The 27,019-nt window shown below is 54.2% G+C and overlaps 2 protein-coding genes across 2 annotated transcripts in view; both read left to right on the top strand.

The window, feature by feature from the left end:
- Positions 1–745: 745 nt before the first annotated feature.
- Gna11 (G protein subunit alpha 11) lies at positions 746–17,305 on the top strand. Its single transcript, XM_021174039.2, has 7 exons — positions 746–1,116; positions 10,723–10,907; positions 12,559–12,713; positions 13,438–13,566; positions 14,585–14,714; positions 14,791–14,944; positions 15,051–17,305. Exons 1-7 carry the CDS (start codon positions 981–983, stop codon positions 15,239–15,241), a joined length of 1,080 nt encoding a protein of 359 aa, XP_021029698.1. The 5' UTR covers positions 746–980; the 3' UTR covers positions 15,242–17,305.
- Positions 17,306–21,449: 4,144 nt separating this feature from the next.
- Positions 21,450–27,019, top strand: part of Gna15 (G protein subunit alpha 15) — a 21,151-nt gene continuing 15,581 nt past the window's right edge. Inside the window, exon 1 of the mRNA XM_021174631.1 lies at positions 21,450–21,866. Within this exon, the coding sequence (XP_021030290.1) occupies positions 21,722–21,866 (145 nt within the window). The 5' untranslated portion in view covers positions 21,450–21,721. The remainder of the gene's footprint in view (positions 21,867–27,019) is intronic.

Raw genomic sequence — 27,019 nt, 5'->3', positions numbered from 1 at the left:
GCTGCATCAACACATAGTACACAGTAGGAGCTATATACAATATGTGGTATACGACAGGCACAGCATTCATATTTGGCATACGTTGTATATGTGAAAAACACTTGATTTGTATACCCTATATTGAATGTGGCAGTTACATATGCGTGTTTCCTTAAGGCTTGGTATACAGTAGATGTGATATTAATGCCTGAGCTACCACAGGCTGCCGCATCAGTGCATACTCTACAGCAAGCATTTTGTTCATACTTGTGACCTGTGTGGTATTTGGCGAGTGCTGCATGAATGTACTGTACACAGTAGGGCATGAATTTCTGCCTGGCACACAATAGGCCTGCTTAGGAATGGAAGAGCGATCCGGTCAGGGCGTTTTCTCACATCCGCAGGCGGTGACAGCCTCGCTCCAAAGAACTGCAGCCTCTCTCCTGGAGCTCTCAGCACAGCCTCGGGGAGCCGAGAGGAGCCGAGCGCAGCCGAGCGGCGCCTCCCCGAGCCGAGAGGAGCCGAGTGTAGCCGAGCGGCGCCTCCCCGAGCCTCGCCTCGCTTCGCCTCCCGAAAGGAACCGAGCTCGGGCTTCCGAGTCCTCCCCATTCCCACAATCCTCGGCGTCCGCGCCCAGCCGCGAACCGTTCAACCCCTTCCCACGTCGACGCAACCCCACGCGCGCTTGCGCTGCGCCCTCCAGACCCCGCCCCCGAGCGGCGAGGCCCCGCCCCCAGGCGATCCTCAAGTCCTGTCCCTGCGGCGCGCGCGCAGCCGTGCGGCCCCTCCCATTGGCCGCGCCGCCTGCCCGTCCCGGGGCCCGTGGCAGCGCTTCAGGTCCTCGGGCGCCGGCGCTCGGTGGCGACGGCTGCGGGTAGCGGCGGCGGCGGCGGCTGCGCTGCACGGCGCGGACGGTGGACGCGCCTCTGGGACCGGGCCGTGGCCTTCGGGGAACCGGGAAGAGGTAGGGCCGGGCCGGCGGCAGCCGGGGGACCGCGACGATGACTCTGGAGTCCATGATGGCGTGTTGCCTGAGCGACGAGGTGAAGGAGTCGAAGCGCATCAACGCGGAGATCGAGAAACAGCTGCGGCGGGACAAGCGCGACGCCCGGCGCGAGCTCAAGCTGCTGCTACTTGGTGAGCTGCGTGCCCGTGCCGTGGGACCTCTGTCACGGGGACCGGGTGGGTGCACGGGGCATCCGGGCCTTGCCGGGGTCTCCGCGCGCGCAGGGTGCTGCAGCCGCCGCGGTCTCTGGTCTCCGGCGAGTAGCGCGCGGTGACAGTCGGGTGCGACCCCTTCAGACCGCTGCCCACGGCCTGTCGGGCCACCTCGGATGTCCTCGGGGCAACTAGTCAGCGCTGCCCTGCAGCGGTCAGCCCTTCCGGGATCGCTGCACCCTGAGCAGTGCAGGTGGCTTGGGCCTGTGGTGGCCAGCTTCTCCCGTGTGGTCCCCTGGGCTCAGCCTGTGCGACCCTTTGTGGCCAGCCTGTTATCCAGGCCTTAGATTCATTCGGGGTCAGCCTCCTGCCTCTGATATCTGTGGCGAGTTTTTGCATCTGCTGGCCACATCGGGCCCCAGGACCCTGGGAGACTTGCTTTCTGTCGCTCCTGAGAATTCTTGCATGGAGGTGGCCCTTGGCCCTGCCGCACCAAGTAGGCTCTCCTTTCCATTGTCCCCACATAGCCTCGGGTGAGCCCTGTAAGCTGTCTTGCTCTCATGATGCCCCTTTGGATTACAGACTCCCCAAGACAGTTTCCAAAGGGTTGCACCCTCCTCTCTACCTCCAAGGACTATACACCCAAATGGTCCTGCTTTGCTTCTGGCTTGTTGCTTTCGTGGGTACTCCCCTGTCTCCCTCCCTGTTCATAGATCCTCTGAATTCCTCCACATTGGAGCTGGGTGCCGGAGAGTGGGTGGCTTTTCTTCTTTGGGCTTCTGTTGTGCCGGAGCCCAGTAGGTTGACAGCAGTCAGCCTTGCAGCCTCCCTGGCCCTGTCCTGCCTCCTGGGGGTCCAGTCTTGTCCTCTCCACACCCCACCCACCCCAGGGAAGCTCAATGTGTGTCTGTCACTTCCTGGGGTTCTGACTCCTCAAGGCCCACCTGTTGCTGGGAGCCAGGGAGCCCAGGTCCTCTTGTTGTCACCCCAAATAAGAGCCCAAAACGAGGACAGGGTAGCCTGGGCCTTATGGGGGTTTACAAAACAGACTGGGGAGCTCTGCCTGCCCCTCCCAGATCCCAGATGAGCTACATGCAGTTCAAGAATGGGGACCCAGGACAAAGGGTGGCCTTGGAGAACCTGAGGAAAGGACTGTGGGGAACCTTTGACTAGGAGGGGTGGAGGGCAGTGATACTCCAATTGTCCCATGAGAGGTGTCAGGTAGGAGTACATGCTGTCTTCTGTTGCTGTGGCCCGTGTGGTTCTCGGGGTCATGGGGCCTTGGTTACTTTTCCCTAGCATGGTGGGGTTCCCTCAGAGCTCTATGCAGCTTTCCAGGAAGGATGGGGTAAGAAGAGGACACAGCAGCCCAGAGCAAACAGCAGTGGCCCCAGGGTAGTCATATGGGGGGCACAGTGTGGCCCTAGCCCACCTCTGCAGGGGGTCAGCAGCTTTCTGTTGGGGACAGTGGTGTAGGACGGAAGCTGCCAGGTAAAGATGACATTGGTTGGCTGAGCCCAATAGTGTGCCATCCCAGCTCTGTCCTGTCCCCAAAGCTGGCCTTGAAGTCCCCTCGGATTCAGGAGTGCTCCCTGGCCCTCTGTGCTATGGCCTGGCTAAGCTGACCAGCAGCTGAAGGGCTCTGCATTGACCTGCACACAGCACCTTGCCTCTACCCAAGGCAATTTGGTTCTTAACTGCCACCTGTGCCCTCAGGGCACCTGTGTCTGCAGTCACACCCTTCCCACAGAAGGGTCCTGCGCCTGTTGTGGAGTCTGGGATTTGCTTTACAAGAGCAGAAGAGTAAAGGGAGGACGGGAGTGAGCATTGGGCAGTGCTCAGGGTCTTGCTGTGAGGGCTTCCTGGAGGAGGTGACCATGACCTTGGTTCTCTAGCAGTCTCTTTGTCCCAGGTATTGGGGGTGGGGGTTCGGTGAGACCTGCTCCACCCTCCTGCAGGCTGGCTCACTGATTGGCTGTCCCTGATTTCACATCAGCTGTCTGGAGGGTGGAGACCCTGTGCCCTACCGCCTGAGGTGGAAGCAGGCCAGGAATTGCTCTTCTGGAGCCCTGCCCTCTGGAGCAGGCAGGGTCTCCCCCCCCCCCATCCCCCTCACCCCATACCCTGAGTGGTCCTTTTGGAAAGAGCCCCCCTCTGTGTCTGTGTGCAGGACTCTGACCTCTTTCCCCAGGTTTGAAGCCGCCATCATACCGGGTGTGCATCTGTGGCAAACAGTCTGGGAGTGGGTTTTATATCCTGTCCTGTTCTTCCAGTCCCTGTGTGGCCTGGGGAGATTGTTCAGCCAGGCAGAGCATTGACTGCAGGCTTGTTCTTGGGGTGGGTGTCCTGGTCACTGCAGGGTAGTGAGCTGCATCCCTAGACATCACTCAGTGTACCTAGGCTGAGGCACCCCCCCTCGAGTCGTGCATGGTGGTACCTGATATAAAGTAACTTGCAAAACTAACTAGTGGCCAGCGCAAGTTCTCAGAACTGAAGCCATGCGGAACTCTGTGCACCTCCCCACTGGAGGATGACATACTCCAGGCTTGTCTTGGGACACTTAGGTGGCTCTGGTGGTGAGCAGTGATGGGCATGAGACTAGCAGGAGCGACCCTCTGGCCAACAAGGCTTCCAGTTCCACACTTAATCAGGCTGTTCAGAGGTTCCTATGGCCTCAGACTCTGCAGACCCTAGGGACCTCTGCTTCCCTGTGTGGCTCCAGGCTGGGGCAGAGCAGTGCTGTCACTGGGGAGCCAGCCACCCAGAACTTTCGCTTAGAAATCCCTGTCCCGGAGGCTGGGCAGGGCTGGGCCCAGCTTTCTAAATAAAGCAGGAGGTTGGCTCCCAGCTTCCTGTCCCGAGCCGTGGGCTGGGCGGCCAAAGGCCGGGGATCCGGCGGGGGTGGCCCAAGGGTTGGGCCTGACTTCTGCCCTGGGAAGGAGGCCTCAGCTGGATCCCTACTTGCTGCTTCTGTCTCCAGACCCTGGTGGCTTCAGGCCATCCCAAGAGGCCAAGGATGCGCTGCCCCTCCCCCGTGAGATCCTTGAACTGATTCCCAGAAAGACATATCCATCCCCAGCGCCACACAAACCAGGTGTTTAGAGTGCAGGCAGGAAGATCCGGAGTTCAAGATCATCTCAGTTACATAGGGTGTTCAAGATCATCTCGGCTACATAGGGTGTTCAACTATCCTGGGCAACATAAGACCCTGTCTCCAAAAGAGGGGGCAGATTGTATCTCTAAGGACTTGGGGTTTCCACAAGTACAGTGCTGTCCCCACTGTGGTGAGGCCTATCTGAGGTGGCTGTAGCCGTGGTGACCTGCATGGGTTTACTTCTTCCTCTCCAGCTGGCACACAGTACCAGTGGTCCTGCTAAGGACAGGCCATGTGGCCCTAGGAGCATGGTGAATACAGAGAGAGGTCAGCCCCTGGGCCGTTTGCGCACTTTGTCAGCCACTGACCGGGTGCCTTCCAGAGTCTACTCTCTGTCCTCAGGATAGAGCCAGAGTGTCACTGCAGGCTAGGAACGTTAGCCAGGGCAGGGCAGGGGCTGAAGTGTCTCCAGAGCTGAGTTGCATTGCCTGGCCTTACACAGTGGCGTAGCATGTAAAAGACCAAGCGTGAACAGGGTGGTGCTTTGCTGTCAGCATCCTTGCTGTCCCATGGAGCCAGGTGTGCAAGTCTGTGCCTCAGTTTTTCCAGGGCTAGGTGGCTTGAGAGTTGGGGTGCCTGCATCCACTCATTGCTGGGGCTGTTTCTGCTGTTTCCTTGGTGCCTGTGGCATCACACATAGGCCTTTGAACCGATGCTCTCCTTAGTGTGAGTGATGGGGACATTACTCCTAATTGTTCCCCCAGGCCACTGTGCAGCAGCTCCCCAGTGTGATGGCTACACATGTCCTCAGTATGCTGCTGGGAAGGGATCAAGGACCAGTGTTCTGTCCAGGCCACCGATTTTCCTCATGCTGTGGCCCCTGCTTAGCATGAGGTACCCATACTGTGGGCTGTACTGTTGGGGTTTTTTGTTTTTTGTTTTTTGGTTTTTTTTTTTTTTTTGTTTTTTCGAGACAGGGTTTCTCTGTATAGCCTTGGCTGTCCTGGAACTCACTTTGTATACTCAGAAACCCGTCTGCCTCTGCCCCCTGAGTGCTGGGATTAAAGGCGTACACCACCATGCCCGGCTGGGCTGTACTGTTCTTAAGGAGTGCCCTTTGGCCAATGGAATCAGCTGCCTGGAGTGTTCAAGGGACAACTTGGCCAACCCCAGCAGGCCCTCAGCTTAGGCTGCCTGTGACAGCCAGAGGGGGTGGGACATATTGGAGTTGTGACCAGTAGGTCTTTATGTCTAAGCTTCAGTGTCACCATCTGTCAAGTGATACAGTGTCCCTGCTCCATGGGAAATGCTGTGGTGTTGCATGTGAGGTAGTGTGGCACCAACCACAGTGTGTTCCTGTGCATGTTCCTGGGGACTCCACACTTGTGTGTCCAGCTGTGCCCACAGCAGTGTCCACTGACCCATGGTGTTCAGGGTGTCAGGCTGCCGGCTGCAAGGGTTCTCTCTCTTTGTTACAATGTGCTGTTGATGTCCCCAGACTCTGTGCTGCAGGGGACTGACTGGCTTCTGGGTCACCACAAGGTCTGAGGGTGGCTAGGTGACAGAATGTGGTCCCTCTAGGGGACAGGGCGATGTTGCCTCATGGCCGTCCTCTGGGGCTCCACATGGTGGGCAGTGGTCCCTGCCATGGGTAGGTTGTCTTCAGAGTTGGGCCTGCTACCACTGACAGCTCTGACTCAAGGCCTGGCGGGGCAGAAAGCCCTTGTCACAGGTGTCAGCACAGCTCTGTAATGGGAGCAGTACCACCCCAGGGCTGACATGCTAGGGTCTGCACTTCCTGTTGTCCTGCCCCACCCTAGTAACCTTGTTTGCGCCCCCAGGGTATCTCGAAGAAGGGCCATGTGGTGGACACGGTAATAGGCACGGTCCATGTGGTGGATTCAGGAGTCCTGATGGGTGTCATTAAGTGATGCAGGGCAGGGGACCCAGCCCTCTGCATTCTTCTTTATGCCTTGCCTATAAGAACAGGATTCTGTTTTCTGCCTTGTAGCCCAGGCTGGCCTCATAGTCACTATGTAGCTGATGGAGACCTTGAATTTTCGCGTCTCCTGCCTCCACCTGGACGGAATGCTGGGACGACAGGTGTTCACCACGGAGCCTGGTTTATAGCATGCTGGGGATGGAACTCGGGACCTCACATGTGCCACACGGGTACTCTACCACTCAGCTACAGCCACAGCCACAGCCCTGATTTTCCTTGAGCCTGGGACCCATTATGTAGCCTAAGCTGGTTTCACACTTCCAACCCACAGTGCAAGTTTGTTCCATGCCTTCCCTCCAGAGGTGTAAATCTGGGAGGCCAAACCTTTAAACTGCCTGGGTGTGGCGCACGCCTTTGATCCCAGCACTAGAGAGGCAGAGGCAAGTAGATCTGTGAGTTCCTGGCCAGCCTGGGCTACAGAAGGAGAATTTGTCTAAAAAAGATCTTAAACAAAACCTTCCAGCAGGTGGACAGGTAAACCTTTGCTGTTAGCAAGTGTCAGCTATGGACAGAGTTGCAGGGCCTGGTACCCATACCTAGGGACATGTGGAAGCAAGATAAGGTCACACCAGGTATCTCTGGCTTTGTGGAGTTTCATAAAAGCCTGTGATAGCTCAGTACAGGGGGCTTTGTTGGTGGTGGGGAGCTACTCCATGGGGTGCATAAGGCTCACTTTGGCTGTTGTACAGTAGGTGACATATGTCCTAACTCAGCCAGCCACTGGTAGGGTCTGTGGCTCTCTGAGACCATCAGTGTCTACACCTTGGGCTCCCTGGGAGACTTTGCTACCAGCCTGGAGATAAGATCATGGTTGCAAGTCCAGAGGCTAGTGCATGTGGCCTGTGGCTGCTGGTGGCAACTGTCACTGAGCAGCTGTGACTTTCACTACCCAGGGCTCTGTCATGAGACAGGACCAAGCATTACAGCCCCAGCACACAGGTGTGCTCATGTCTGTTACAGTGATCATGTGTCATCAAGCCACTTCACTGCTCCTCAACTCAGTTCCCTGAAGTGGGCCTCAGTGACAGTTCCTATACCTTGAGGCTATTGGTGCTGCTGTAGCTTGGGCCATATCGGCTCAGGGGTGACACTTCCTCCCCTGACGCTAAGTTGGGGTGCTAAGTTTCTGAGGGCCTACCTGGGAAGAAGCAAACTTGGCAGTGTACAAACATGGAGCTCTCCTCCTTCCAGCATCCCTATAGCCAGACTGGGTTATGCAGGTTGGGAGGGCTTTCCTACCTCACCTTCCCACATTACAGATGGCACCTAGAGCCATCTAGCAACTTTTGTGGGGCAGCTCAGACTCCCATACTGCCTGCATTAAAACACATCTGAGTCCAGATGTGAATGCTAGGCCAGGGAAACACAGCTAGAGTCTACATACTTCCAACCTCATTCTCCCACCCATGTTTCAATCCACCCACCCATCCACCTATCCATCCATCTACCCATCTATCCATCTACCCATCTATCCACTCTTCTACCCCCTCACACACACTCATTTATCCCTTCTTCCAACAATCTGTTTATCCACCGGTTTGCCTGCCTCTCCTTTACAGTGTCTTCTTCCTTGTCCTGTTGTCCTCCTATGGTGGAGGCTCAGTCCCTCTGTGTCCTCCTGCTCTTGGTGGGGAACTCTGAGCAGCCTATTTTAGTACTGGCTTGTGGCCACCCTTTCTTGCTGTCCACTTGGTGCTAGCACAGCATGGCCCCTCTTAGTGGTGCCACGGGCTTGCTGTGTGACCAGCCAGCTCCAGCCTTGCCCTTCTCCATGGATACCTCTGACCTTAAGGTGGATGTGAGTAGGTAGAGGGACAGCTGCAGGAGGATGCCTGCAGAACTCCAACATCAAGGCACTCCAGCACAGATCCTGCTGAGGACTGCAGGGTACAGGGTTCATTGTTTGCCCTGGCCTGTTCAGAACATGCATGCAGATGCTGATGTCTGTGGACTCAGAGCTTTGAGACAGAGATTAGTGGTGTCAGACCCCTTATGGACACCATGTCCAGCATCCTCAGAGAAAAGGCACCAGCTGGGTGTTCTTCAGCTGTTGCTTTGCGATCCATTGGTACCCCGGGTTCCTTAGTGTGGCCTGCTGCCAGCCACAGGTGAATTATGTCTCCACCCTAAGCAGGCGAGGAAATGGGGTGTTTGTGGTGAGAGCGCTCTCTCTCTCTCTCTCTCTCTCTCTCTCTGCCAGGAAGGGGGACACCGGGGACAACAGCCCCTAGGGCTCCTTGGTGTCACTCCTGTCTGTGCCCATGGACACTGGGCATCATGTTGGATCCCAGGCATGACTTGAATCTGGTGCATGGGGATCCTGAACCTATATCCAGCCCCCAGTGCTGGTTGACCAGACAGTGGCACACTTGGCTTCCAGAGACATGGCCACGGATGAAGCCACACATGGTGGCATGGCCCAGCCTGGGTACTGAGCTGAGATGCACCTTGGCCATAGTGCCACAGGGTGGCCTGAAGCCCAGGGCTAGCCAGGCCTAGCTTGCTGACTCACAGTGTGAACTCCTGGCCTCAGGTTCTTGTGGTGCCTTCCTTGGCCTGCGCCTGTTATTACAGTTGCCCTTCTCCACCATGGATTGTGGCTCCTCATCTTTTGGCAACTGCTTGCCTGCAGGCAGCATCCTCTGGCAATGTGGTTGGCTGAGCTCAGTGGGCCAAAGGCAGGACACTGGGACCTGCTGACTGCCATCGAGGATACACTGATGAAAGAGGTGTGATGTCCGTGTGCCTGTGTGAGCACAACTCACATGAGCACAGAAGTTTTAGTAATTTTTCACGTTTTATTTTACTTTTTAAACTTTGTATGTGTTGGGTTGTACACATGAGTGCAGTACCTGTGGTGGCCATAAGAGGATGGCAGATATTCTGGAGCTGGAATTACAGCTGCCTGATTTGGGTGATGGGAACCCAGCCCAGGTCCTCAGCAAGAGGAGCCCTGAGCCATCTCTTGAGCCTTGGGTTTCAATATTTAAAAGCTGTGCTGGGCAGTGGTGGCGTATGCTTTTAATCCCAGCACTTGGGAGGCAGAGGCAGACAGATTTCTGAGTTTGAGGCCAGCCTGGTCTATGGAGTGAGTTCCAGGACAGCCAGGGCTACACACAGAAACCCTGTCTCGAAAAACAAAACAAAACAAAACAACAACAAAAAAATTAAAAGTTGTGCCTCCAAAAGGAACATAAGCTCTAAGGAGGACTAATGGGGGGGGGGCAAGTGTAGGTAGGGCTCTACCCCTGACCCTGCCCCCGCCCCCTCACTGGGGGATTGTAAATGGGGGTTCTGCCTGACAAGGACAGCCCTAGTCCTACTTTTATACTTATATTTTATTTTTGGCTTTCGTGCATTTGTTGTGTTTTGTGACCCTGCAGGTGCATGTGTGCATCTTGCATGGAGGCCAGAGGTTAGCGCTGAGTATCCGTCTGCAATCCCCCACTTTATTGAGCACAAGCTTGCTTATTCAGCTAGTTGAGCGGGGATGCCCTGTATGCCCTAAGTCTTGATGTTACAGGTGGGCACCCCATCCTCATCTCTCAGGCTTCTTGTGGGTTTGGGCTCCTGACTTGGGCCCTCATGCCGATGCCAATGCAGCCTTCAATGTGGCTATGCACACAGATGTGAATGTATTCAGTATTCAAGTGCACCACACATGCTGAAGAGCTGATTAAAAAAAGCTGTGTCTTTTCTTAAAAGACAGGGTCTTAACTGTATCGTCCATGCTGGCTGCAAGAGAGTACTGTTGATTGCTGACATAACTTCTAGAGTTTTGGGATTTGGGACCCTTTCAGATTTGGATGACTCACCATGGTGATCATGCCTGCAGGCATCCAAAGAGCTGAAGCTCTTGTCCCCAAAATTCGGGACCAGCGTTTGTGGGCTGTAGAGAAACAGCTTCTGAGCCACAGGCCAGGGGAGCAGCTGCCACTCTACACTCACTGCGGTGGGGGCCGGTGGGGGCCGGGAGAGCCACATACTCAGCAGGTGGCTGTAAGCACATCCTAAGGCCCAGCAACCTCTCGGCTGCAGCCCCGGGCATTTCCCTCTGGTGTTGGAGGTGTGGATAGGGTCCACACTGAGAGCAGGGTGACCAAGTGAGCACCCTCTGTGCTGACCATATGTGATGGGTCTTCCCCGTTGGTTGCAGGGGCAGGGGCCAGTGGGAATTAGCAGCTGACCTCAGGGGACCATCACATCTGGCCCAAAGACTGGTGGCAAAGTCTCAAGTGCTGTTGGCATGGGGGGGGGGGATACTGGGCTTTCAGCCATGGAGGGCTCAGAGACTCAGGGCTTGTCTGCCACAGCTGGGGGTACAGGCAGCATCCTGAGCAGTACCCTGTGTTCTCAGGTGGGAGCCAAGCAGAATCCCTTGGGTGGGCAAGCCTGTAGAACGTTTGGGGTGACTGGCAGTATAGTGCCTCACAGTAGGTAGGCAGGACTGTGGGGCACGTGGTGACTGGTCAAGGTGCGCGGTCTGCAGGCACTGGCGAGAGCGGGAAGAGTACCTTCATCAAGCAGATGCGCATCATCCACGGGGCCGGCTACTCGGAGGAGGACAAGCGCGGCTTCACAAAGTTGGTGTACCAGAACATCTTCACCGCCATGCAGGCCATGGTGCGCGCCATGGAGACGCTCAAGATCCTCTACAAGTATGAGCAAAACAAGGTGAGGGCCAGCCCGGGCGGAGTCTGTGGGCGGGACCTGCCCGCAAGGGCGGTTTTGTGGGCGGGACCTGCCCCCCCCCACCCCCCAGTGGGGTCTGTGAGAGGGACCTCCCCTGAGGGCGGGACCTAGGAAATGGGAGCGGAGCACAGGTCAGGACCACTAGAGGTAGGGGAGGGCTGCTGGCTGTGTGTTGTCAGTATCACCTTACCTCCTGGAGACCCCTGCCCACTGAGCTTCACTGTTGTTGCTGTTGTTTAGGTAGTATTTTGAGATAACGTTATTTATTTTTTGAGAATTTCATGTATTTCCAACTTATTATTTCTTCTCGCCCACTTTTTCTTGATCCTTCCCCACCAGGCTGTGTGTTCATCTGTATGTGTATATGGATGGATGGATGGATGGATGGATGGATGGATGGATGGATGATGAGGCTCAGGGTCTTGGACTCTTAGGCCTGAACTCACACTGAGCCAATTCCCAAACCCTTCTGCTTTAGAAACAGGGTCTTCTTGCTCAGTAGCTTCTTGCTCAGGGTCTTCAAGCTCCAGTCTTGCCATCCCTCTGCCTCTGTCTCCCAAGAGCCAGGTATTGTCTTAAGAACCTTGCATCAGATCATGGGGCCCTGTAGAGGAGTCCTTGTGTCAAGTTGGAGTCCTGTGGTCCTGGATATGGATAGAAGGGAACACCTTGACTCTCGCTTGCCTTGCCTTGGTGTCTCTGCAGCCTCCTGACAGTTGTTGATGATTCTGGGCCCATTTGAGCCTCACATCTTGTTGGTGCAGGGAGGCAGGCAGGTGGGGACTGTGGAAGCTTTGCAGGTACATCAGCTGGAAGCAGCCTTCTGCCCATTCCACAAACAGGCTGATGGGGCTGGTTCTGTCAACTTCCTTGCCTATATGAGGGCCAGGGTAGTCACTGTCACAGGTGGGGTTCTTCCCACTTAAGGACAGGCAGATGTGTGGAAGCTGCCCCTCCAGGGCTCAGCAAGGCCCAGGCAGCCCAGTGCATGGTGGGTGCCATGTGAGCCGTGTAGAGTCATAGACCTTATCAGGCTGGGAGCCACATCTACTAGTAGCCCAGAACAGAGGCTACCTTGGGAAGACTAATGAGGAGGGATCCATGGCCAGGCTCTCGGGGGCTGGTTAGTGATGGTGTGTGGTTCACTGGCTCCTCTGACCCGGGGATATGGAAGGGCCACCTCCTGGTGCTTTCAAGAGCGGGAGGCAGCCCCAGCTTATGTGTGCCCTGTGCAGCAACTCCCCTTTCTGGGCTTCCAAGGATCAGGTTCCAGGGTGGGCTGGGTTTTTGTGGGTAGAGCACTTGCCTGGCCTGTATGAAGCCCTGGGTTCCCTCCCCAGCACTAGTAAATCCCAGTGTGTGGACATAGAGGTTGCAGGGTGAGTTCAAGGTCATCCTCGGCTACATCCTTAGGTCAGCCTGGGCTACACAAGACCAAGGGAAATGCAGATTATCTGTCCCAGCCCTCACACCCACCCACACAGAGTGGTCAGGGAGCATGGGTGGTGGGCAGTGGGCCTTGTAGCCTCATTGCTTTCCAGAGGCCTTGGCTCCCCTCACTGTCCTGTTGGCTCTGCAGGCTCCTTGCTTGCCCAGGGTCCCCCCAGGAGTTCACAGTCCCATCCTCCCTCAGGCCAATGCACTCCTGATCCGGGAGGTCGATGTGGAGAAGGTCACGACTTTTGAGCACCAGTATGTGAACGCCATCAAGACGCTGTGGAGTGACCCTGGTGTCCAGGAGTGTTACGATCGCAGGCGGGAGTTCCAGCTATCTGACTCGGCTAAGTAGTGAGTGGGGTTGGCATGCATGGTTAACACTAGAGACATGGATGGGGTCAGGGTGGGCATGACCTAGGCCCAAGAGCCTATCCACAGACTCATACCCACAGGCTGGCCGCCTAATCAGGGCCAGCACTCTACCCTCCTGCCCAGATCAGGCAGGGCTGGTCTGACCACTCATTGCTTACATGCTGGCCTCAGAGAGAACAAGATGAGGCTTAGAGAGCAGGGGCCAGACTCAGGCTTCTCATCTGTTCCATGCCTGGCTGGGAGAAGAGCCCAGTCCTGGCCTGCCCGGAGGGTCAACCAGGGCAGCAGAGACTTGAGGACATCTAGGAGAAAGTCACAGCTTAGAGGAGTCTGTGGTTGAGAAGGTGTTGCAGAGAGTCTCAGCTGACAGGGCACTCAGGACTCAGCAAGGCACCTGGGTCAGTAGTGACCCTGAGTTGAGCCTGCTGAAGTGTCTGCCTCCTATGCTGTGGCCCTGGCTGTAGTGGGTCCCACTCTCCAGCTTTCCAGAGGCCTTGGCTTTAGCACTAAATTCCTTCCTGCCATCTATTTGGAACAACTGTGAGACTAATGGAGACAGTGTGCTCTCACCAGAGCCAGTACACAGGTCCCAGCCCTCCAGTGCCAGGTTCCTGTCTGTCTGTGGGTGGTTGTGGGTTCTGTGCCATGTCCCAGGTGTCCACCTGCCCCAGTGGGCTCCTGAGCAGATACCTCTACGTTGTAGCTACTTGACGGACGTGGACCGCATCGCCACAGTAGGCTACCTGCCCACCCAGCAGGATGTGCTGCGGGTCCGCGTGCCCACCACTGGCATCATCGAGTACCCGTTTGACCTGGAGAACATCATCTTCAGGTGATGTCAGCAAGCTGTAAGACCGTAGGGAGCTGATGGGGAGAGGAGTGCAGGCTTGGCCGGGACTGGAGGGCGGCAGCGGGGGTCCTGAGGTTTAGACCGCTGTGAACCTGAAGAGCACAAGACAAACCCTGGAGGTGCACGGGGCACCATGGGGATGGGTGTGCTTTGCTCCCATTCAGAACCCTCACCCACGGACTTGGGAGGGCCTCACATCGGGAGATCACAGCAGATTAGGTGGCAGTCGCCCCATGCTCCTCCTAGCGTCTAGTGGTGGCCGCTGTCCTCGGGGCCTTGGCCTGCAGTCATGTTGTGCCCTTTCTGCTCCCTCTTTTTTTTTTTTGTTTTTCGTTTGTTTGGTTGGTTGGTTTTTGGTTTTTCGAGACAGGGTTTCTCTGTGTAGCCCTGGCTGTCCTGGAACTCACTTTGTAGACCAGGCTGGCCTCAAACTCAGAAATCGGCCTGCCTCTGCCGCCCAAGTGCTGGGATTAAAGGCGTTTTGTGAGGCTCCCGGTGGCACCATGATGCTGACCCCAGGGCAAAGACATGTTCCTATTGAAAGCCTTTCCCAGGTGGGCCATGCGTGTGAGCATACCACGTCCATCACTCCCTTCTCCTCACTCCCCTGGGTGGCCTCTCAGGCTTGTGCTCCCTTGGCACTGAGGCTGCATCTCCCCAGGAGAGTGTCCCTACCCCCAATCTCCCAGCCAAGGTTCCTCCTTGGCTGCCACAGCTACTCCAGTGAGGTCTGAGGCCCATGGGACATAGTTAGGGACCACATGGCCTGTGACCTCAAGTCTTGGCAATGTGTGGCCAGTTGGGCAGCTGCTGTGTGGCTCTGAGCTATGGAAAGGTGATTCAGGTCTATAAGGCCACCCAGGTTCTGGGCAAACACTGCCATCTGCACAAGGGGCTTGAGCACTTACAGAAACACCAGCCCAGTCATCCTGGGCCTGCAGGGGATGGGGACCAGTTATAGGCAGCGTCTAGAACTGAGTGGCCTTTGATCTCTCCCTAGGATGGTGGATGTGGGCGGGCAGAGGTCAGAGCGCAGGAAGTGGATCCATTGCTTTGAGAACGTGACTTCCATCATGTTCTTGGTGGCACTAAGCGAGTATGACCAAGTCCTGGTGGAGTCAGACAATGAGGTGAGCTGGGGACACACTTCGGGGACTGGCAGGGGCAGGGCATGGGTAGCCTACTCAACTAAGGTGTCTGCTTTAGAACCGCATGGAGGAGAGCAAGGCCCTGTTCCGCACAATCATCACCTACCCCTGGTTCCAGAACTCGTCTGTCATTCTCTTCCTCAACAAGAAGGACCTTCTAGAAGACAAGATCCTGCACTCACACTTGGTCGATTACTTCCCTGAGTTTGATGGTGAGCACTGCCCCAAGTCCCCACTGTCACCCCAAGGCCTGGCTGCCACACGCTGGGCACCTGGGAGGCCACTGACCAAGCCGCTCATCACTGTGCTCATCTGCAGGGCCACAGAGGGATGCACAGGCCGCACGCGAGTTCATTCTGAAGATGTTTGTGGACCTGAACCCTGACAGCGACAAGATCATCTACTCCCACTTCACGTGTGCCACCGACACCGAGAACATCCGCTTTGTGTTCGCAGCTGTGAAGGACACCATCCTGCAGCTGAACCTGAAGGAGTACAACCTGGTGTGACCGCGGCATGGCTGCCACCAGGGCCAGCTTCCTCCGCATCCAGTCACCCAAACCAAGGGACCTGGGCACACGGGGGCTGGGGCACGTCTCTCTTCCCACTCACTTCCTGTCCCTGTCCCTGTTCCTCAAGGGCAGAGTGGCCTCTTTTTGGCCTTGACTCAATGTGGCTTGAGGTTGTTTTTTTTTTTTTTTTTTTTTTTTTAAAAAAAAAAAAAAAAAAAAAAAAAAGAAAAAGAAAAATACATTGAACAGCAGTGTGCCCTCCCCAGAGATACCCCCAACAGCCACAAAGCTATTAAGATCAAGGCCACTGCAGCCCGAGCCCATAGTCCTGAGTTTGACTCCTCCCCCAGGAAAGCTGGAGGCTTGGGGACCATGGACTATCCCTTTTCTAAGTTATTGATATCCCATATGCCCTCAGGGCTCGCACCATCTCCCTAGACTCCAAGAAGTGGGGGTGGGCGTCCCCTGTGCCCACCCTGGGAAGTGCCTAATCGTTTTTTGTTTTGTTTTTGTTTTTGAAGAAAAGAGAAATACTCTCCACTCTGACTTGGCAGCCAGGAGACACACTGCAGGGTCTAGTGACCATAACCCCTGTGTTCCCCTGCTGCAGGCAGGGCCTGCTGTTGGTGAAGTCGGGGTGGGGAGACCCGCTGCTCACTGACATGGCTAGGAAAGGCCCTGGGGACCCTGAGGGGCTACATGGAGTTGGGCAGCTGGAAGGACTGTCCAAGTCTGTGTGGTTCAGCAAGACTCGCCCCCCCAAACCCAGTCAAGAGCAGGGTGCACAGGGGCCTCTTCCAAATATTCTCAGGTCCGTACCCAGACATGGGCAGTGGCCCCGCCCCACGCACTGGTCCCTGGCCATAGTCACTGCACCTTGCCTGGTGCCTCCTAAACCAGAGGACCAGCGTATAGGAGGTGATGGCCATGACCAGAGAGGACATAGGCAGGCCCCCTGCTGCTCATATACACTACAGTGTCTGTCTGTCTGTCTGTCAGATTTCTTTACTTTTTGCACGTGCGTTCTGGGCTTGGATATCCAGCCACGCCTTTGTCCTGCCTGCCAAGCTGGACTCCAGGCCCCAGAGTGCCCATGCACTCAGACACTAATCTGGGCAGTGCCACACTGCCCTCCCAGGCAGAAGGAAACAAGGGACCATGGGCATGACAGAGCCCTAGAGTATGATGGGTGACCATGATGATCACCCACATTCCTGGCCTCCAGCCCGTGGATTCCCCCACCTTACAACACTAGGCTCCTCTCCTGTCTCCAGTTGAGGGTCCGATCTGTGCCATCCCACACACTACAGAGCTACATGGATGGCAAGGTCATCCCGTGGAAGACCCAGGTCCTCATAGTAGGCATCTGTGTTGCACAATAGGAAGAGAAGTTGGGACTGTACAGGTGTCTGAGGCTGGACCACCCCAAGCCGGCAAAGTGTTAGCCTCTCTTGAGCAGTATGTGCCAAGTGTGCTGGGCCACGGTGGCCACAGCCAAACCCCGGGGCAGCAACCAGCTCATCCAAGTGGTGAGTGGCAGGTTCTGCTCAGGGGAAATGTGTCAGGGCCCCTTGGGGCTGTGTGCCACACAGGTCAGGATGGGGACCCCAGCCTCCCTACTTCTGTCCTGGTCCTCACCAAGGGATGGCCTGATTGCAGGGGACACACTGGTTTCTTTGTGTCCACCTTGGTGCACTGGGAGTGCCAACCACCATCCAGCACCTGGTCCAGGGAGCCAAGCCTGGCCTGTGGTGGCTGCCAGCGGCTGCTGTGACCCTTGTATATTACAGTCCTGATTTCAAACTTCAGCCTATTTAAGAGAACACTCAAAACACTGTTTTTAATCCTCGTCCTTTGTGAAGCATGTTCCCGTGTGAGGGGGAGGCTCAGGCACCCAGCTCAGTGCCAGGCTCCTACAGGCCCTCGGCCATAGACGCCAGGGTGCAAGCAGCAGGTCGGGGCCCTGACCCCTTAACCCAGAGGGTCTTGCTGAAGCCACCTTTTCATATCTTTCTCTTGAATTCTGTTTTAAATCGGAATAAATTTTGTTCCTAAACTCTGGCTCCTTTGTGATTATTAGTAAAAGTATGTTGGGGGCAGAGTCAGAGCAAGCATATCCCAAGGCACCTCTGACCATTGCCCAAGCATCACCTGGTCAGCCAGTGTGCCTCTGCCATGAGACATTAGGTCCCTGTACTACTCACCGGGAGAGAGGGAGCCCTTACCTTACTGGTGAGGAAGGGCCAGTCCCTAGCTCCTGCTACAGGACGTTGGGCCAGCAATTCTCTAGCCCCAGCTGCCACCATTTCTGGGTGGCCGGGAACTACCTGGGGAAATGGCATGAGTGGTAGGGTGCTTGCCACCAAACCAGGAAGACCTGAGTTTAATCCTGTCCTTTGGAGTAGGCCTGAGGCCCCAGCACTGAAGACATATGGACAAGCAGACCCATGGAGCTTGCTGGTAGCCAATTTGGCTAGTCCTGAGCTGCAAGTTCAGACTCTGTCTCAAAAGTCAAGATGGAGAGCAACTGAAGATACTGGTAGTGTCCACAGGCACCTGCACCCACACACACAATGAAAAAGGTGCTCAGTGGCGCGGAGCTAAGTTCTACAGCCATGCAGCTGCCCCTAGCACCGACTTCCAGAACATTCCATCCCGTTCAGCACCCACACTCCCACCTCATGTCCCTGTGGGTCGAAGGACTCAACGGTCTCCTGGGTGTGGGGTCCTGTGGCATCACTGAGCCCATGTCTAGAATCATCCACCCTGGAGCAGGGGTCAGAATGCGCCTTTCCCTTTCCTGGCTGTGTCAGTCCTTCTGCTGGATGGGTTGTGGTGTGTGTATCTTCATCTTTGCAGCATTAGGATGGCTTTCAGTTCTTGGCTGTTGTGAATCCAGGCAACAGAAACCTGAATGTGTGAATGTGTATTCAGCCTTTGGTTGTAGGTGCCCTGGATCCATGCCCTAAGCAACTAGGGGGGGTGACACAGTAATTCTGTGTCACCACAAACTGTCACTCCCCACAGCATCTGCTATATCACAGCATTCCACCAGCTATGCGAGACGGCTCCCAACTCCCTCACCCACTCAGACGATCTCGGGATCACCAGGGACATGGGCTTTGGGGACCGCTGTGTGCCCAGCAGTGCGGTCCCCATAAAACAGCCTTTAATGGGGTCCTCTTACATCAGTCATTCGGAACATTGTTCCTATTGCCGTGATAAACCCCATGACCAACAGCAAGCTGGGAGGAAAGGGTTTCGTTTGTCTTACACTTCCAGATCACGGTCCCTCACTGAAGGAAACTGAAGATAGGAACTCACACAGGGCAGGAACCTGGAGGCAGGAGCTGATGCAGAGGCCATGGAGGGGTGCTGCTTACTGGCTTGCTCCCCATGGCTTTCTTAGCCTGCTTCTTATAGAACCCAGGACCACCAGTCCAGGGATGGCGCCACACACAGTGGGCTGTGCTCTCCCCCATTGATCACTGGTTAAGATGACTCTAAGTTATGTCACTTAGACATGTAACCAGCAGAATGGTGCCTCCGGACACAGGAGGACATTAGAGGAGAACTGGCAAGACTCCGTTCTCTCTTCTACCGTGTGGGTTCTGGAGATAGAAGTGGAGCATGGAGGAGGCCTATGTAGCTGGAGCAGAGGAAGGGTCTGGCAGGCAGACCTGAGGACTGTGTGACAGTTGGAGTCAGTCGGGGACCAAACAAAAGTGGCTGAGATTGGACGAGGTGCTGGCAGAGGTGCATGGCCATTGGTCTCCTAGGCTAGGGAGTAGCCTGTCATTCCGCCAATGTCCAGCAGGTGTCGCCAGACGATCGACACAGCTGCAACCAGACGCCGCAGACCTGTCAGGCACCGCAGCTGGGGAAGGAGGGTCCTGAGTTCGAGTGCAGCTGTGTGGCCAGATGCCATCCAGGAACAGCTGTGGCATAAACTGAAAACAACCAGCAAGTTCAGGCCTGTGCCCTCGGCCGCGATACTCAGCACCAGCCATGTTGTCACCTGGCTACACTTCCGGAGGACCAGGGATTTGTTCTAGCGCCCACACCTGTGAGTCCTGCTCCAGGGGACCCAATGCTCTCTTCTGGTCTCTCTGAGTACTCAGCGTACATGTGCATAAAAGCACACACTGGCAAAGCATCCACGCACACCAAAGAAATAGATGTTTGTTTGTTTGTTTGTTTGTTTGTTTGTTTATGTTTTAGGACACAGGGTTTCTCTGTGTAGCCTTGGCTGTCCTGAAACTTGCTCTGTAGACCAGGCTGGCCTCGAACTCAGAGATCTGCCTACCTCTGCCGTCCAAGTGCTGGGATTAAATGTGTGTGCCATCGCTGCCCAGTTTGTTTGTTTGTTAGAAAGAAATGCCAGAGACATGAGAAGGCTCAGTGGGCGTTGGAGCTTGAGGTCAAGCCTGACCATCGGAGTCTGATCCTTAGAATCCATGTGCTGGAAGGGTGATAATTAACTCAGAGAACATGTCGTGGACACGCACAAGTTCCTGGCATGGGCAGCCACACACAACAAATAAACAAATGTAACTATACACTTTAAGAAAAAAGCCAGTGCTGATGATGGTGGTGCACGCCTCAAATCCCATTACTCAAAAGGCAGAGGCAGGGGGTTCTCTGTGAATTCAAAGCTAGTCTGGTCTACAGAATGAGTTCCAGAACAGCCATAGCTACACAGAGAAACCCTGTCTCAAAGAGAGAGAGAGAGAGAGAAAGTCTATTAGTAGAAAAAAACCAGAGAACAGGTTTCTATTAGTAGTTGATACAATGTTTTCACAGAAGTACAGGGAACTTACCGCCCAGTACACACCCCTGTAAATTTCAGACAGGGTCTCACTTTGTGGCACAGGCTGGCCCAGGACTCACAAGCTCCACTTGCTGGAACCCCCGCAGAGGGCAATGGTGGGGGCCACAGGAGGCATCAGAGCGAGGCTTTAGTCCCCACTGTGTTGTCCCAAGGGCCTTGTGTCTGTCCCCAAAAGGACCAAGCAGGGTGCTGCCTCTCCAGCTTCTGCAAGCCCAGGCCAGTTCTGATGCACCCCCCCCCCACCAACCCCACCCAACCCCCAGCTTGCTCCCTATCAACCACAGTACAAGTCTCAGTGGGCGGGGAAGCTCCCTCTGGCCTCAGTGACCCCACCCCGCCCCTATCACACTTCCCATCTCCTGCAATAGGAATCAACAGTCAACTGAAGTCAGCGTGGAGCAGGCGTGGGCCTGCCAACCTGTCAATGTCCGCCAGCCACCAACCTGGAGCAAGGGAGGGCGAAGGCTAGGAAGTTGTGTGTTTCCAGGGTCTAACACCCTCTCTGAACCCGACCAGTTGCATGACAAGAGGCTCCCAAGCTATGCTTATCTCCCCAGGCTAGAGATACATGAGCCAGAAGGATCTAGAACTTTTAGTCTGTGTAGCCTGGGGTCTGAGGGGCTCAGCCCAGTGATTCAGCTCCCAGAGTCCTTTAGTGTCTGTCACCTTTACTCTCCTGACTCCCTATTAAAGCCACGCCCCCAGCCCTTCCATGGCTGTGCAGCACTTTTAGAACTTGTCGCCATCTGTTTGGTTTGGGATTTAGGTGGAAGGCAGAGGGTAATCCACAGAATTGGTTCTCCGTCCCATCACATGAGCCCCAGGGATGACTCTGGTCAGGCTACAGCACAAGCTTCTTCACCTGCTGAAACAGCTCACTGTCACCCCAACTTTACAAAAAAAGTTCTGTTTTGTCCTCTGTGGAGCAAAATAGAAGCCTTCCTGGTATACAGTAGGCACTCCATAAATGCATCAGTCCCTCTCTCACTGATTCTTCTGCTTCTTGCTAATCTCTCTGGGACTCAAGGGGCCAGACATGACCCTCTGCCTCCTCCATGGGTCTTGGGGAAGGCAATGCCTTTACTCCATGCCTAAGTCTCCTCAGCTGTCAAACTGGTGAGTGTGTGCTGAGGAAGGCCAGACAGACACGGAAGCACAGACTTCCCTCCCGCCTTAGCAGTTCTGAAATCAGCCCTGAGCAATAGCTGTGCCCACTGGTCGCTTCCTATTTGGCCCAGAGGAGGGGGTAGCTGGGGCCAGCAGTGTCAGAAGCCCAGGGGTGAGGCCACCCTCCTAGGGAAGGAGGAAGGAGGCTCAAGTTAGACACCTCGAGGACTGTGCTCCCAGAAGGCAGCCACCCCTCCCTCCTCATCTGCTGGAGCTTCCACCACCGACCTGTCTGGCGGGCAGGGCCAGGTCTGGGCAAGTTGGAGGGGGCGGGAGGCAGCACCCAGGTCCCCGCCCTGTTTCCAGCACCCAGGCCTCTTGAAGCCCTTGCCTGGGCTCCCACAGGCCCTAGGCAGGGACACGGAGGGCCCTGGGGTGACCTCCACCCCCACCTCCACTCCATCCGGAGAAGAAAGAGTCCCACAGTTGGGACTCTGCAGGCCCTGTGATGTCACCTGGTGGTCTGTGAAGCGCCCACCATGGCCCGGTCCCTGACTTGGGGCTGCTGTCCCTGGTGCCTGACGGAGGAGGAGAAGACTGCCGCCAGAATCGACCAGGAGATCAACAGGATTTTGTTAGAACAGAAAAAACAAGAGCGCGAGGAATTGAAACTCCTGCTGTTGGGTGAGTGTGGAATGCAGCACAGGGGCCGAGAGCGGGCAGGGCCAATGGCTCTGGAGGCAGCAGGAACTTGCTTGCAGACCCATTTTCTAGATGGGGAGAGCAAAGCTTCAAGAAGCTGAGTCTCTCATTCGCGGCTGAGTCGTGCATCTGGCTGTGGGGAGGTGGCCCTGGCGGGCGCTGCCACATAAACACACCCGTATGTGTCACGGGAAGGGAATGAAGGTGAGCTTCAGGCTGGCTCAGGGAGGGCCTAAGTCTCTTCCTCCGACTGCCTGAGCCAGGACTCCAAGCTGCTGGTCACGCGGTCATGGTCACCAAGGGCTTTGTTCTGGGCTTATGAGCATCAGTAGATTCATTCATTCATTCACTCAAAATTCTAAACTCTTGAACTGACCAAAATGCTTCATTCCTTTCAATCAAATCCTTCATTCCTTGGGACACTGAGGCCGGAAGGTTGTGAATTAGAGGCCAGATTGGACCATGTGAAACATTGTATCGGAAATCGATAAAAGTGGGGAGGGGCAGAACAGGAACTGGGGCTCAGCAGGCAGGAAGATCCCTGAGCATCAGGGAGAGCTTGGTTTCCATCCCAAGGCCACATGAGCCAGACACAGGAGGTACAAATGTGTCACCAAGCATTGCGGAGATAGAGGCAGGAAAATCATGGGTTCAGGGTCACACTGAGCTACAAGAGTTTGAGGCTAGCCTGGGCCAAAAGACTCCCTGTTTTAGAACTAAAAGCTAGGCATAGTTTTTCACACTGGTAATCCTAGCACTTGGATAACTGAGATATCAGAATTGCCATGAGTTCAAAACCACCTGAGCTACATACTGAGACCCAGTCTGATGATGATGATGGTGATGAAGATGAAGAAGAAGATGGTGGTGGTGATAGTGATGATGATGATGACCTCATCAAAGAATGACATCTTCTTTGAGGAACAACATAAGGTCCATAAGTGGATGAAATAATTAGAGCTCAATATGTGCTTTTTAATTCCTATTTCTGAAAGGGGAAAATTTTCTTCCTTTTAAAATAATTCTGATATAGCACAAAGCCACATTCTATCCTAACTTCACCCCTCAGATGGGAACCCCCACATCTCTTCCTCAAAGTTCTCCATCACACATTTGGTTTCCTGGCTCCACTCAGAGAATCGTCTAATTCTCTTGTCTTTCAATGTTTAGTTGCTTTGATAAAGAATTCATCGGAGCCCAAGAAGGTTTGAATGAAGGGTTTGAATTTTTGAGGGAGATCAGATGAGAGGGAGAAGAGGGGGAGAAGGGAAGAGGGGGAGAGGAGGAGAGGGGGGAGAGGGGCTTGCTGAACAGACAGACCTGCAAACCTGGGTTCAAAGCCTGAACTGACAAAGATGAAAAGAGAAAAGAGACTCACCAAAACGGGCCTCTGACTTCCACATGCATGCCACAACACACCTTCCCCATCATACGACGGATAGTTCAGAGGTGTGCATTCTGTGTCCTGGGAGTACTGCTCAGGGGTGGAGCCCCCTCCTAGAATCCCCCAGTAAGGGGCTACGGACAGTATCTTTGGGGAGCATTTACATGGTGCCAGTGAGGCCTTGCATCTATGCCTCCAGTAACAGAACGAGAAATGGACAGCTTGTAAGAACAGCACACTGTCTGAGCCTCTCTTCCTGAGTCCGGGTTTGCACTGACTGGATCTGTGTCATGTAAGCCAGTTCTCCTTCTCCCTCTGCCTGTGTCTTGTCACTTCAGTCGTATTTCTGGGATGCCCCAACATCAGTGGCTCCACCACAGGGCCTTTGCACTTGCTTCCCCTGAGCTCTCAGCCTCTGTATCCTGAACATTGCAAGGCCCGGCTCTTTGCTCCATGGCAGTCTGAGCACAGGGCTTAGCTCTTAGGACAACACTGGTGTCTGGCTATCCAAATCACCAATTCCCAGATAGTCTCCTGCCTCATTATTAGATCTGTATCCAAAGTCCTCTACTTACTTAACTAATTGTGTCTCTAATTACACAGCAGACAACAAAAGGGCAGGGGTTGAGTCTGTCTTCTTCATGCAGGAGAACGCACATGGATGAAGCTCAGTAAACACACAGTGAAGCATGGATGGTTGGGTGGATGGATGGATGTGGATGGGTGAATGGATAGACAGACAGATAGATGCAAGGATTGATGAGTGGATGGATGGATGGATGATTGGGTAGAAGGGTGAATGGATAGATGGATGGATGGACAGAGGGGTGGATGGATAGATGGATGGATGGATGGATGGATGGATGGATGGATGGATGGATGGGTGGATGGATACTTGGATGGGTAGGTGGGTGGGTGGATGGATGGATGAGTGGATGTGTGGATGAATAGACAGACAGACAAACACAGATGGGTGTGTGAATAGGTGGATGTATGGGTGGGTGGGTGCGTGGATGGGTGGATGGATGGATGGATGGATGGATATGTGGATGGATAGAAAGACAGACAGATGCACAGATGGGTATGTGAATAGGTGGATATATTGGTGGATATGTGCATGGATAGACAGACAGACAGATGCACAGACAGATGCACAGATAGGTGTGTGAATAGATGGATGGATGGATGGATGGATGGACGGACGGACAGACAGACAGACAGACAGATGCACAGATGGATATGTGAATAGGTGGGTGGGTGGATGGGTGAATTGACAGAAAGATGGGTAGGTAGGTAGATATTTCAGTTTATGTGTTTATATGTGGATAAATGGATGCATGGTGCAGGGGTGGGTGAGCAGGTTGATGTCTATGTGTGGATGAAGGAATGAATTAGTCCATTTTCTGGACAGATTCTCCTCAGTCTTTCCCAGTCTTTCCCTGACTTTCTCTTAAGGCTTCACAGTAGACATTGTTCTCTCTTAGCATACCCTTTCACCTACTCCCACGTCAGCTGGACAGGTGTTTGTGTGTCCTCTGAACAGTGACAAGGTTTCAGGGATTTTCACTGCAGACCTTGACTATCGCTTCTTTGTGGATACTTTTCAGTCCATTTGAAAACGGGAATTGAATCCAAAAGCATACAGTTTCTTTCCTGGAGTAGGCAGGGATTTTGAGGAAGCTGGCTGGGGCGAGCCTGGGTGGGGTTGAGAGGGACACGTCTGTGCTAAGAATGAAGCAGCTAGCAGTGTTACCAAGAGCAAAAAAGTCAAAATGAAGGCATAAGAGTTGCCTTTGCTGAACAAGCCCAGAGAGGTGAAGCAACTTGCCTGAAGCCACACTGCTCATGGTTTAGTTCCACAATCTTGCATTCTTTGTGTGCTTCTGCCCAGGACTCAATGACAACTATGGAGACTTAGACATGGGGAGCTGTCAGGATTTGTCTGGGGTCTACAGCTAATCTGAACCATACCCAGATGTGGTATGGGCTCCTCACAGTTTCCTGGGGGTGTGAGTGAAATGCTGGGTCCTCATGCCACCCAAGTTGAGCATGACTAACCCCACATTGCTGTCCACAGCTTAGTTGCACTTCCTCCTGCCTTCTCCAGAAGGAAGCAGACACTTCCTGTCTGAGTTGGGCAGCCTGGCCAGGTGGAGAGAGCTGTTGCCACAGCCAAACCCCTTGTGGAAGTTTCTGGAAAGAGATAAGTACCACAACGTGCCCAGAGGTCCGTTGGCCTCTGTGGTCTTCGGAACTTCAACAGTGATCCATCACAGGCTGTTCCTGGTGTTTCTGTCTTGTGCATGGAGGTCACAGTCCACACAGGGCTTTGGTCCTTTGCCCCCTTGTTTTGTGACTGCATCTTTCTCCAGGGAGCTTCATGGATTCCCTGGGGCCTGACAAACAGTCCCAGGATTGCCCTATCTCTAACTCCCAGACTGCTATGATTAAAGGCGTGTCCCACCATGGCTGGCCCAGACTGTATTGTTTTAACTGACTTCTTTTGGTTTTTCTTAACAGTTTATCTGTGTAGACCTGGCTGACCTGGAACTTACTCTGTAGACCAGGCTGTCCTCAAACTCACAGAGATCCACCTGCCTCTGCCTCCCAAGACCTGGGACTAAAGGCATATGCCACCATGCCCAGCTTAACTAACTTTTAAAAAGGGTTATTTTATTTTTATTTTATATGTCTGGGTGTTTGTCTGTATATATATGCAGCATGTACAAGCAGTACCTGAAGGGTCTGAGGACAGGGTAAGATCCCCTGGGACTGGAGCCACAAATTGTTGTGAGCTGCTGTGTGGGTGTTGGGACCAAACATCCGTCCTCTCGGGAGCAGCTGGTGCTGGGAGCACTGAGGTTCACCTCCAATTCCCAAGCTCTATCTTTTATTTTATTTTATTTTATTTATTTTTTGCCATGTTGCTTAAGGTGACTTTAAAGTACCAATCCTCCTGTGCCAGTATCTGGAGTGTTGACCACCATATGCCACTATGGGAGGGAAGTAATATCACTGGGGCTGGAGACACGGCTCAGCGGTTACAGCACCAGTTGCTCTTACAGAGGACCAAGCTCTCGCTTCCCAGCCCCTGACATGGGCTCACAACCACCTGTTTTGACTCCAGTTGCAGGGAACCTGGCACCCCTTCTGGCCTCTGCAGATACTGCATGCAATTGCACAGACAGAGAGGCAAAATGCCATATACAGAAAATGAAATGAAAAAACAAATTAATAGCAGAATTTAAAAACTCAAGTCATTGAACTATAATAAAGTGTGTGTGTGTGGCGCTTGTAACTGTTCTTTGCCCTTCAGTCAGAAGTGGGTTGTGAGGATTTAGGAATGACAAGGAGGCCACAGGACATGTCCATACCCTGTTGTCCGGTCCCACAGCATCCCTAGAAACCTCACAGACATCAGTGGTGGAGGTTGATTGTGGAGGCCGACGCCTGGTATCACGACCTTTCCGAGTCCTTGTGTCTTCTTAGAAATTGCATAAATTCTGGTCGTCTGTGACGACTGGGAAAAGACATGCAGTGTCTCAGCCAAGATCTCAGGAGACCGTAACAAAGGGAACACATATGTTATCATCATCATTACTCAACCTGGGTACGGGGACATGGGCACATCATAACGTACGAGTCAACTGGATCAGTGGCTCACACTTATGACCCAGGCTTCTTGGAGTGCTGAGCAAGGAAACGGTTTGTGAGTTCCGGGCCATTCTTTTTTTTTTTTTTTTTTTTTAAA

This window comes from Mus caroli, chromosome 10 (genome assembly GCF_900094665.2).
Source record: "Mus caroli chromosome 10, CAROLI_EIJ_v1.1, whole genome shotgun sequence".
NCBI classification, from domain to species: Eukaryota; Metazoa; Chordata; class Mammalia; order Rodentia; family Muridae; genus Mus; species Mus caroli.
The sequence above is the reverse complement of the archived record's forward strand: the minus strand, read 5'-3'. Positions and strand labels throughout refer to the sequence as shown.